The 12,239-nt window shown below is 42.0% G+C and overlaps 1 protein-coding gene and 1 long non-coding RNA gene across 2 annotated transcripts in view; both read left to right on the forward strand.

The window, feature by feature from the left end:
• LOC138802515 (uncharacterized) overlaps positions 1 to 7,474 on the forward strand; it is a 32,702-nt gene extending 25,228 nt beyond the window's left edge. The window contains exons 2-3 of the long non-coding RNA XR_011364773.1: positions 3,732 to 3,942; positions 7,101 to 7,474. This is a non-coding gene — a long non-coding RNA (uncharacterized lncRNA). The remainder of the gene's footprint in view (positions 1 to 3,731; positions 3,943 to 7,100) is intronic.
• A 601-nt stretch (positions 7,475 to 8,075) lies between these two features.
• LOC138765853 (olfactory receptor-like protein COR4) lies at positions 8,076 to 9,032 on the forward strand. The gene has a single exon (XM_069942956.1). It carries the CDS (start codon positions 8,076 to 8,078, stop codon positions 9,030 to 9,032), a length of 957 nt encoding a protein of 318 aa, XP_069799057.1.
• Positions 9,033 to 12,239: the final 3,207 nt, after the last annotated feature.

A 12,239-nucleotide genomic window follows, 5' to 3' on the forward strand; every position in this document is an offset into this window, starting at 1 on the left:
CACCTACTGCCCCTTATTACTTTGAAGACTATGATACCTTGTGGGCAGGATCCTCTTTACCAGTCTAATTAATTAAAGAGGTTTTCCGGGCTAAAACAATTGATAGCCTATTTAGAAGATGGGGGGGAAGCATACATGTGGATAGGTTATCGATTGTTTTATCCTTGAAAACCCCTTTAAGGAGATTCGGATCATTATGCGTTATAATTAAATGGAGGAATGTTTAAGTCCTGGGATTGTTACAGTAATTCCTCCCAGATTCTCCATTATTATCACTTCCTGAGTTAACACGTCGACCATCGTTCCCTTTAGGTTTCCACCAGCATCCCCCGGGAATGTCTCCCAAGATGTTACTGTTTGGACTTCTCCTCCTTGGAGGGATCATTTGTTTTCTATCACAGATGTTTGTTTATTATGTTTGATAAATCACTAGGGACCAAACACAAGATACAATGTCTCATCCCTGAGCGTACACTATAACCTGCGCATGACGTTGGTGTCAGCATACCATTATGAAAGCCATATACCATCACCCATACGGCCCAATACAGATACTGGGGCTGATAGTAATAGTAGGCTTCTGCTGTTGGGGTCTCACATAGGCTGTAAGGGCATGCTGGGAGTTGTAGTGTCACAACAACCGGCATAATGGGGAGATTTATGATCGGCGATATTTCTCACACTGGTTCTATTTTATTTACACTGTACTACTGTGTTGAGAAGTTCCCCCTTAGATATAATAAAGTAGTACATGGCTAGTGGAGGTCTAGTGATTTGCATTATCTTGTTTGTAACTACATGTGGTCCAGGCTGAAGGGGCTTTTGTGCCAAAAATGCAACTTTTTATGAAAGTTGCAAAACATAAATTAGGTATGAGGAACATGGAGCCACGAACAACAGCAAAAACTAAGGGGGACGCGCTCCATTTGGGCAATAATTTTTGTGCTTGCGCACTTTTCATGTGCTGCGCAAAAATCTCTAGTCCTGGTGACCTTGATAAATCTTGAACAATTTATTTTTTTGCAAATAGCTTGGACTATCGCTCCAACCACACATGATAAATTTCAAAAAATTGTTCTTCTGGCAAAAATTACTCAAAAATACTTCAAATGCCTTGATAAATGTTGCTTGAAAGTTTACGCTGTGTGCAAAAACACCAACATAGCCAAAATTATGGTGCAAAGAAAATAATAAATGTTTATGCTTATAAGCATAAGGTGCAGAACAATGATAGGAGGGGCATTCATTAAAAAATCCCCTGACCCAATTTCTATGGACTGAGAGCAATGAAACTTGGCCCAGTTATTAGTCTTTGTCTACATAGGGGACACCTATGGGACACATACGTATATCATCTTTTTGAACACCTAGGGACACACAGTTCTCCCATCTTTGTGGCCAACTGGGGACACATATATCTCCCATCTCTTTGGCCACCTCGGGACACACACATTTCCCATCTCTTCAGCCACCTAGGGACACACATCTCCCATCTCTTTGGCCACTTAGGGACACACACATCTTCCATCTTTTTGGCCACCTAGGGACACACACTTCTCACATCTCTTTGGCCACTTAGGGACACACTCGTTTCCCATCTTTTTGGCCACCTAGGGACACACACTTCTCACATCTCTTTGGCCACTTCGGAACACACTTATCTCACATCTCTTTGGCCACTTAGGGACACACACGTCTCACATCTATTTGGCCACCCAGGGACACACACGTCTCCCATCTCTTTGGCCACCCAGGGACACACACATCTCCCATCTTTTTGGCCACCCAGGGACACACACATCTCCCATCTCTTTGGCCACCCAGGGACACACACATCTCCCATCTTTTTGGCCACCCAGGGACACACACATCTCCCATCTTTTTGGCCACCTAGGGACACACACATCTCTCATCTCTTTGGCCACCTAGGGACACGCACTTCTCCTATCTCTTTGGTCACCTAGGGACACACCTTTCTCCCATCTTTTTGGCCACCCAGGGACACACATGTCTCCCATCTCTTTGGCCACCCAGGGACACACACGTCTCCCATCTCTTTGGCCACCCAGGGACACACACATCTCCCATCTCTTTGGCTACCTAGGGACACACACATCTCTCATCTCTTTGGCCAGTTAGGGACACACACTTCTTCCATCTTTTTGGCCACCTAGGAACGTACAATTCTCCCACCTCTCTGACCACCCAGGGAGACTCACGTCTCTCATCTCTTTGGCCACTTAGGGACACACACTTCTCCCATCTTTTTGGCCACCTAGGGGAACACACATCTCCCATCTCTTTGGCCACCTAGGGTGTCTGATTTCTTTATGATACTGTAAACATCTCGCTTGTAGAAGTTGACAGGTTGCTCCAAAAGCCACTTTGGGACTTTGGAAGAGTCTCATCATCTGGAAAATGCTCGCCCTTCAAAAATAATGTCATTGTTGGAAAGAGGTCCGATGGTGTGAGGTCAGTGAATAAGGGGGATTCAATAGGCTTTCAAAGCCCCAGCAGTGTGCTTCTTCCATTTGGGTAATATGTGAGCTGTGAATAGGGGTATTGTCTTACAGAAGGCAGACACCTTTGGTGAGCGTGTCAGGTCTATTGGTTTTGATGGCCTCCCAATGTTTAAAGACATCAATCAGAGTGTGTGCGCTCATTGGCTGGTCACTGTCTATATTACATCTGCCTCTATAGATAATCTCTCTGTGTAATAGTACTTTAAGAGCCCTATTACACGGAGCGATTAGCTGCTGAATCAGACCGATTTGGGTAGATATCAATCTGTATAATAAACACAACGAAGACAACGATCAGCCACTGATTGGCTCCTTGGCTGATCGTTGTTTTCTAACATGTTGTAAAATCATCAGCTGCTGGCTGTGCGTTGCTACATGTAATAGTGAGGTGTGGCTGATGCCTGATGCCAGGGTAAAGAAAAAAAATAAAGATTATACTTACCTGTCTAGCAGATTGGCACCCGCTTACCCCGCGATATCAGGCTGTGTAATATGGCCCTAAAAGAGGGGCCTCATTGAAAAGCTCTGATGGCTCCACTACTTTAATTTGGTTCCCCAGGACTGAAGCATTTGTTTCCCCTCCTCATGAGCCATGGGCACATTTGCCAGTGTCGTTCCCCTGGAGGTCCTCACCACAGAGTACCAAGGGAGATACAACAAGCCACAGCAGGACCACCTGCACCCCAGCAGCCGCATGTTCTGTCTCTGTGGTCCATATATATCAGGATGACTCTCTGCACTGTCTATGGCTCCTGGGAGGAGAACCTATATATAATTGAGAAGGGCTACAGGAAGACAAGAAACCCCTGTATAATAATCTATCATCTGGAATCCCCTTATATTAGGTCAGTATCGAACCCTGAAATGTGACTGAATATTACGTTATATTATTATTGCCACCAACCATCGCAGTATCCTGGGCAGAAACTAAAGTAATAAAGATAACATGGCGGCCTCCGATACTATGTGAAGATGTCTCATTTCTAGAGGCACAAAATGTTATTCGATCATAATCTGTAAGGACGCTATGGATGAAGCAATGAAGCCATATGGAGCTGCCTGGGTGTGTTGGATGATGTTATTACACAGTCCATTATTACGATGGTGGGGGGGGGGTTTCTCTCTTTTTTCCTCTTCCCCCGGGGAACGCTACTTATCATCAATCAAAAATATTTTTATCAAGTTTTGTTTTTTCTTCCAACATTACAGTTAATTATACACGAGGGGCCGGAGCAGAACGTCAGCCTGTCAATGGGGAGGGTATAAGAGGGTCACAGAGCTGCAGGGTGCAGGGGGCAGGAGGATACCACTGAGGACGCCCTCCATAGGAAAAGGAGTCCTAGAGTCACCATCCCCCCAGACCAGACGATGCCAAAAACCATCAGGAACTCCATGAACATCACTAAATTCTACAAATAAGGTAAATCTATTAAAACCTCTGTAACAATAGAAAACTCTTCTTGTCATACCAATAGTAATTTACATTGTTTACTATTACTGCTACTGTTGTTGCTTTTATTTTTACAATTATTTTATTATTTCAATAGTTTGATCACTTTAAGGCCATGTTTACACAACAACTTTTTTGCTAAAATAATGGCCGCCAGTTTTGTTTAAAATAACGGCCGCTGTTTTCAATCTTCAATGATTCCCATTGAAGTCGATAAGAAAAACAACGGCCGTCAGTTCACTAAATGTATAAAATAACGGCCATCAAATTAATGTTCATGACATTTATTGGCGGCCGTTATTTAGCGAATAGCACCGCTTAATTAGTTGTTCACGCAGTGATTATTTTCTGGTCGTCATTCAACCTTTTTTCTACTAAATTCAATGTAATTTTTAGGAGGGTGTTAAAAGCGGCCAGGAACCAACGGCTGTTGTTTAGCCCACGTTGGCGGCCATCATTTCAATGACGTCCGCCACAGTATGCTAAACAACAGCTCTTATTTTAGACGGTTGTTTTTGGTACAAAATAACGGCCATTAAAAGAGGTTGTGGGAACATAGCCTTCCTATAAATGCTGTTAGGATTACTATTTTTTGCTTATTGTAATTACTTTTGTTGCTTATTGTAACTACTGTTCTTAGGCGGAGTCCACACTGCGTTTTTGCTGTTTGCTGCATTGCTTTTTATTGTTTATTTTTACATACAGAAAAACACGGTCAACCACGTTTTTGTGTTGCTAAAAAAAAAAATAAAGATCAATTTCAGTATGTTTCAGTCATTAGAAAACAGATCCTAATGGTATACATCTGCATCCATTTTTACCACCTGTTTTTGCTGCCATTTTCCCCCCCAACGGATATGTTAAGTGGACAGCAAACACACAGTGTGAACCCAGCCTTACTATAGGTAATAATTTTACTATTACTGTTATTAGGATTACTATTATAGGACTATGTATTTTCACTATTATTATTACTATTAACCCCTTAAGGACCGGGCCAATTTCGATTTTTGCACTTCCGTTTTTTTTTCCTTCTTGTGCTTAGAAGGCCATAGCACTTGCATTTTTTCACCTAGAAACCCACATGAGGCTGAATTTTTGCATAAAGTACACTGCGAAACCAGAAAAAAATGTAATGTGCGGTGAAATTGAAAAAAAAATGCATTCTGTTTATTTGGGGGGTATTTGTTTTTACGCCGTTCGCCCTGGGGTAAAACTGACTTGTTATGTATGTTAAGGAACATGTATAACTTTTCTTTTATGTGATGGCCTGTAAAAAATTCAAACCATTGTTAACAAATATATGTTCCTTAAAATCACTCTATTCCCAGGCTTATAGCGCTTTTATCCTTTGGTCTATGGGGCTGTGTGAGGTGTCATTTTTTGCGCCATGCTGTGTTCTTTCTATCGTTACCTTGATTGCACATATGCAACTTTTTAATCGCTTTTTATGACAATTTTTCTGGATTTTATGCGACCAAAAATGCACAATTTTGCACTTTGGGATATTTTTACGCTTACGCTGTTTACCGTGCGAGATCAGGAATGTGATTAATTAATAGTTCGGGCGATTACGCACGTGGCGATACCAAACATGTTTATTTATTGGTTTATTTATTTAATTTTATTCATAACATGGGAAAAGGGGGGTGAATTAAACTTTTATTAGGGGAGGGGGCTTTTTATTAATAATAACACCTTTTTTTTCTTTTTTTTCTGGGGGACTTCTAGTATATGCACACTGATCTCTCATTGAGATCTATGCTGTATAGATATACAGCATAGATCAATGAGATAGGCACTCGATTGCTTCCGGCTTCTGCAGCTGGAAGCAACCGAGTGCCAAGGAGTGATCCACCCCACTAGACACCAGGGAATCGGCTGCATAAAGGATTTAGATGCAGCTGTCAACTTTGACAGCTGCATCTGAATCCTTAATTAGCGGGCACAGCGATTGGACCGTGCCCGCTAATAGCCACGGTCCCCGACTGCGAGCGGCACCCGGGACTGCGGCAGTTCAGAGCAAGGTCGCCGTGCGGCTCCACTCTGAAGTTCCCGAGGCAGCCGCAGGGCGTAAACGCCCGTGGTCGTAAAGGGGTTAATGTTATTTCTATTACTGCTATTAGGATATGCAAAATAGCTTTCACACCTCTTGAGCAAAGAGATGTCCCTTCAAGTCTCGCTCAGTCAAGGAGCCTTAGAACATTGGCTGGGGATTTTATGCCAAGCCCAACAATCTCTCGAAAAGGAAAGATTTTCCATTTGCATACAGCTATTTCGGGAGTTTTGCCCCTCATCAGTGCAGAGCAGGGTGTTGGCTAGCTAGTGAGAGGTCTATCGACGTGGTTCAAAGGGGTTGAGACTCTCTTTAAGGAGAGCCTGTCATAAAGACGTGTGGAGAAGATGTTAATAAAGATGTATTATCACTATTACTGCCATTAGGATTACTCTTTTTACTATATGTTTTTACTCTTATTATTAATACTGTTATTATTACTATTACTGCCATTAGGATTACTCTTCTAACTGTATTATTAATACTATAATTATTATTATTATTACTGCTATTAGGATTAGGCTGGGTTCACACTGCGTTTTTGCAATCCGTTTTTTTGCAAAAAAACGGATGAAAAAAATGGATGCATTTGTGTGCATCAGTTTTGATCCGTTTTTCCATTGACTTCCATTGTAAAAAAAAAAGGATCAAAACGGATCCGTTTTTCTTGACAGACACAAAAACGTAGCTGACACTACTTTTGTGTCCGCTAAAAAAAACATCCATTTTGATCCGTTTTTTTTTTACAATGGAAGTCAATGGAAAAATGGATCAAAACGGATGCACACAAATGCATCCGTTTTTTGCAAAAAACGGATTGCAAGAACGGATTGCAAAAACGCAGTGTGAACCCAGCCTTACTCTTCTTACTGTATTATTATTATTATTATTATTATTATTATTATTATTATTATTATTATTATTATTACTGCTATTAATGTTTGAAAACAATATTGTCGTTACTACCTCTACTGTTCTTCCTTTTTTATATGTTATTTTTTTATTACGTCTGTTATACTACTTATATATGAAGGAACATGATGACATTCACACTTTTTCCATCCATTTTCAGATGATATACAGTAGAAGCAAAGCAGAGTATTTTGTGACTTTAAGGCTGGAACCACAGACAACATTTTGATGCATTTTTGGTTTGTTTTATCTGTAATTTTAAAGTCTATAGTAATTTATGAGAACGGCTACACACATAGCATATATCATACACCCCCTGTATTAATGGGTAAAAACCACCTGATTCTGCTATCTGTGCTGGATAAGGATTGCCCCAAGTCTGATGAAGGGGTCTGCAGAGCCTCGAAACACGTCGCTTATATTCCAAAACAATAATAACATATAACAATAACATTGCACCGAACAACTTTTACTATAGTGTTGTTTTTTATGTCCCTGGTCTGCTGACTTTTGTACAATGTGTAAAAATATGATCTATCTCCATTATTATAATGATTATTATTATTATTAGATTTGTTCATGATCTTTATTCCTAGACAGAAGCTCAATTCTATTTTTAATTGACAGAAATCCTATCCTCCAAACAGGTAAGAAATACATCCCCTATATGTCATATATCATATGTATAGTATCTCATGGGCTTACACCTTTGACCTTAGACATTGGTAGATTATAGCAATTTTGGGGTTTTATGTTATTCTCACAATGGATCTTTTTAGATATATATACACGTAATATATACAGTAGTTCAGTGAGAAGTAGGAGACAGATGGAAGAGAATATGAGGGATCAGACTACACGGTGTCTGTGTGTAGTCTGTAACCATGGAGACACATAGGTATGTATTGGAGGTGTAACACAAATTTGCCACAATCTTTAATGGTGTATTAGATGGGTGCAGTTATGGTTGTCAGAACATGCTGGGGGTTTTCGTTATTAACAGCTGGAGAGCCACATGATGAAGACCACTGCGATACAACCTTCTAGATATGTTTGCTCCATCATTGACCCCTATGTTATATCAGTAAGTTTCCCACATGGGTTGTATTACAGGTTGACCAGTTCTTCTATGAGGATGTGTGAAGGTAACGGGTCTGCGGTCACACAATTCTTCATTCTTGGTTTTAAGAACTTGGAGAACTTTAAGATATCACTTTTCTTTATGTTTCTCTTGATTTATATTTTGATTCTACTTGGAAACCTCTTCATTATCACATTGGTATCAGCCAGTCACCACCTCAATGTGCCCATGTACCTGTTCCTCCGGAATCTCTCTGTGGCGGACATCTTGTTTACCACCAATATAATGCCCAACATGCTGTACGTTATAGTGACGGGAGGAGGGGACATTTCCATCACGGGATGTTTCATCCAGTATTATGTGTTCTGCAGCTCGACGTTTACTCAGTCGCTGATCCTTACAGTGATGGCCTTTGACCGCTACGTGGCCATCTGTCATCCTTTGCGCTATGCGCCGATCATGAGCCATAAGCTTTGTCAGCACCTCATCTTCTGGCCATGGGCCATTTGCTTTGTCCTGTTCCCCATTGAAGTTGCTTCTTTATTCCAATTAACATTTTGCGGATCTAACATCATTGAACATTTCTTCTGTGACTATTCCCCCATCTTGGTCATAGCCTCCTCGGACACTTCCACCGTACAGACAGAAGACTTTATATTTTCCATCTCCCTCACATTAGTGCCCTTTGTGGTGATCACAATCTCCTATTTCTGTATTGTTTTCTCAATTCTTAAGATTACATCCATTGCCGGGCGGTGGAAGGCGTTCTCCACCTGCAGCGCCCATCTCACCACCATCTTCATCTTCTATGTGACGCAGATCACAATATATATATTCCCTGTTGGGGAAGACACTTTCTACGCAAAAACAGTGAAGTCTTTGTTATATACGGTGCTGACGCCTTTCATTAACCCCATTATATACAGTATGAGGAACCATGAGATCAAGAGAGCTCTGCAGCAACTAATATATAGGAAGAGTAAGACCACAACCCATCCCAGGTTCCCCTAAATGTAGGAAAATACAATAAAATCTATGAAATAAACCAGAGTGGTGGTAGAATTTCTACATGTATGATCAGAGGCAGCTGCCCATAGTAATAACATGTTCTCACCAGAAGAGTTGCCATGTAAGACTCAGATTTATCAATCTATCTGATTTGCCCACAGCAACCAATCACAGCTCAGCTTTCATTTTACCAAAGCAATGTAAGAAATGAAAGCTGAACTGTGATTGGTTGTTATGGGCCAATCAGAAAGTTTATACTTCAGACAAACTGATACATCTGGACATATTTCCCATGGCAACCAATCAGTGCTAAGCTTTCATTTTCAAACATTTGCTGTAACAAATGAAAGATGGATCCTGATTGGTTGCTATGAGCAACACAGCTTTTCCCTGTGACTTGGTGTCCGATTGTGCCTCACTGTCAAGGGAATCATCCTTCAGTAAAGAGACTGCTTGGTTACACAGTTACCTGAGCATGCTTGGTATCCTACATCCTACCATTAGGACACTACCTGTCCCTGTCCCTCCACTACCTCCCTCTGGCTGCTCGGAGGTATGGCCTCTGGTATGGGGGCATGTCATGAGCATCCCATGCAGGTGAAACGACAATGTTAGTGATGTTGTGGCAACATCGAGCAGTTATTGGACATTGTGTGTGGACGTTGTATCGCCTGCATTAAATGCTGGTTACATGCACCCACCCCGACTGCCAGAAGGAGCAAATAAAGTGCCGGGGAGCAAAACAGGTTGTGGCACCATAAGGTTTAGCCCTGCATGGCGCTTCCCTCTGGATTGCACATCCCAATGGGGTTCAGATTACTTAAGGTAGGTAATGGAGCCCCTGGCAACTGCCTAGTTACCACACCTTAAAACCAGCCCTGCAATTGTGACTCAGTCAACTACAATGTCTGTGAATATGGTTGCACATTAAACCTCTACCCCATATACTAAATAATGAATTAATCGCATATGAACCATTCGGTAAATATAATTTTTACCACTAGGTGGTCATGGTGGACTGCCGAATCTGACTACACAGAAAGTGTTTGCTGTCTGTTACCATGACGACACATAATCTGCCTACAAGCTGTAGAAACAAAATGGTAGGAAAGATTATATGAAGATCTATGGATTAGATGGTTTATTGTCTATGACAGATTTTATTAGAACTATAAAATGATTGGTTGTGAAGATGAACATATCCATCAAACTCAGACAGGAGAATCTTGCCGATAACAGTCACAGATGAGAATGACCAGTGTTGAGCGTCACTATACGGCAGGGTTTGGAGGAGTCTCTAAGCTTTGTCACCACTTCTGTAATATCTTCTGATCCACTGTTAATATCACTATGAGTAATTACGACCATCGCTCCCTTCAGGTTTCCACCAGCATCTCTGGGGAGCGTCTCTCAAGATGTTGCTGTTTGGACGTTTCCTCCTTGGAGGGATCATTTGTTTTCTATCACAGTCGTTTTTTTTCATGCTTTATAAATCACCAGAGACCAACACAAGATACAATGTCTGAAACCCCCCGTGCATATCCCCGATATAACCTGCGAATTGCGTCGGTTGTAGTTCCGTCATATCATCGTTATGGCTGTTGCTGATACCGGAGCAATTTCAAAGCTGTGGGTTTTGTGTAACTACAAGGCACAGTGGTTGTCAGGGCATGCTGTGAGTTGTGGTGTCACAATAAATGGTGAGCCACAGTGATAATGTCCTCTAAGTTTATAGGATGTCTCTGTATGTCATGCAGAGATGTCCTTCACAATGGTTAAAAGGTCACCCCTCCATCATCCTCCCATCCATCCCCTTACCATAACCCTTGGGTTAATTCTTCACCGAGTGGGATCGGACAAACCAGAATTGAACTCTCTCTGTCCTAGTGGCCACATAGTCTATCTTTATGGCCAATAGGCCACTTTTATATAATGTTCTATGGCGACATAATCTGAACAGGATATACTCAGGAGGGCCTGAGTTTGACACCCCTGCACTAATCTAAGCATGGAGCTACACAGGGGAGCCAGGAGAGATAGCCGGAGGCTGAACAAACGTTGGACATCTATCTTGTGTGTATTAGCTTTGGAGTCTCACTGCTCTTACAATAAAGAATACCTCCTGTATTGCATTCCCCTTGCCAATCATAATACAAGCACTTATAACCAACAGCATTTGTATGTACGGAGGGATTGGGAGAGCTAGCCAATGCCTCTGGATACCTGTACTGGCCAGCTCTACAGTCTTACTGGTGGTGAACCCCCCCCCCCCTCTATGTAGTGGATTCCCCCTTGTCATGGTAATAATACACATCCCAGTACTGACAAACAGCTATATTTCTACTTGGTGATAATGCCACATCCCAGTGCAGATCCTGTTGTCAAAGCTATGTTGGCTGTTGTGCGTGGTCGCAATGTGATATTGTAGTAAAACAATGTTGTACATTGCCGTATGTGCGTATTTGAGGTCCACTACTTTGCTGACATCTAGTGTCAGATTTCTGTAGGTGCATGTGAGCAAGGTCCCTACATAAACATATATATATATATATTGTAGGGATCCTCCCGGGGGATGGTGTGTTTGGACAAAGTTCACAGCAGACTTGGACTTGTAAAATATCAGCTTGGCGTTTATTTGCAGCATAAACAGTCCATCAAACAGAAATACAGCAGCACCGTGCTTTAGGAATAAAACAAACAAAAAGGTCTTGCCCGTCTGGGCGCTTACTAACAGGTCTTCTCACCTATCTGACACTATAACACAGCATCTTTCACCTGGATACCGCAGGGTGTATCTTAGCTCCATCCGTGGCTGTATTCGCAGCTTCCACCAAACACACTGGCTGAGAGCAACCACCTGCAGCTCTGCAGAGCTTTTACCTTTTCCAGGCTCATCAGAGCACACCTGATCACAACACCCAACGTGGATCGGGGGGAGGGAATGGCAAGTCCCACTACCAAAACCTACCTGCCATTCCATGTAAATCCAGGCCCGGTAAAAATAAATAACAACTCAGCAGTATAACACTGCTGAGTAACAGATCCATCCTGGACTTACCATCTCACTGTATGTAGTAACCTAGGTGAGATGTACACCCCCTCGAGCACTTCACCTGTGACATGTCTACATTTCTAGCCATACACTTGCCCAGAGCACATGTATTAATGAAGTTCCTGCCTTCAGGCCGGGCACATGTCTTTGCCAACACC

The sequence above is a fragment of the Dendropsophus ebraccatus genome, chromosome 10 (assembly GCF_027789765.1).
Source record: "Dendropsophus ebraccatus isolate aDenEbr1 chromosome 10, aDenEbr1.pat, whole genome shotgun sequence".
Classification (NCBI taxonomy): Eukaryota; Metazoa; Chordata; class Amphibia; order Anura; family Hylidae; genus Dendropsophus; species Dendropsophus ebraccatus.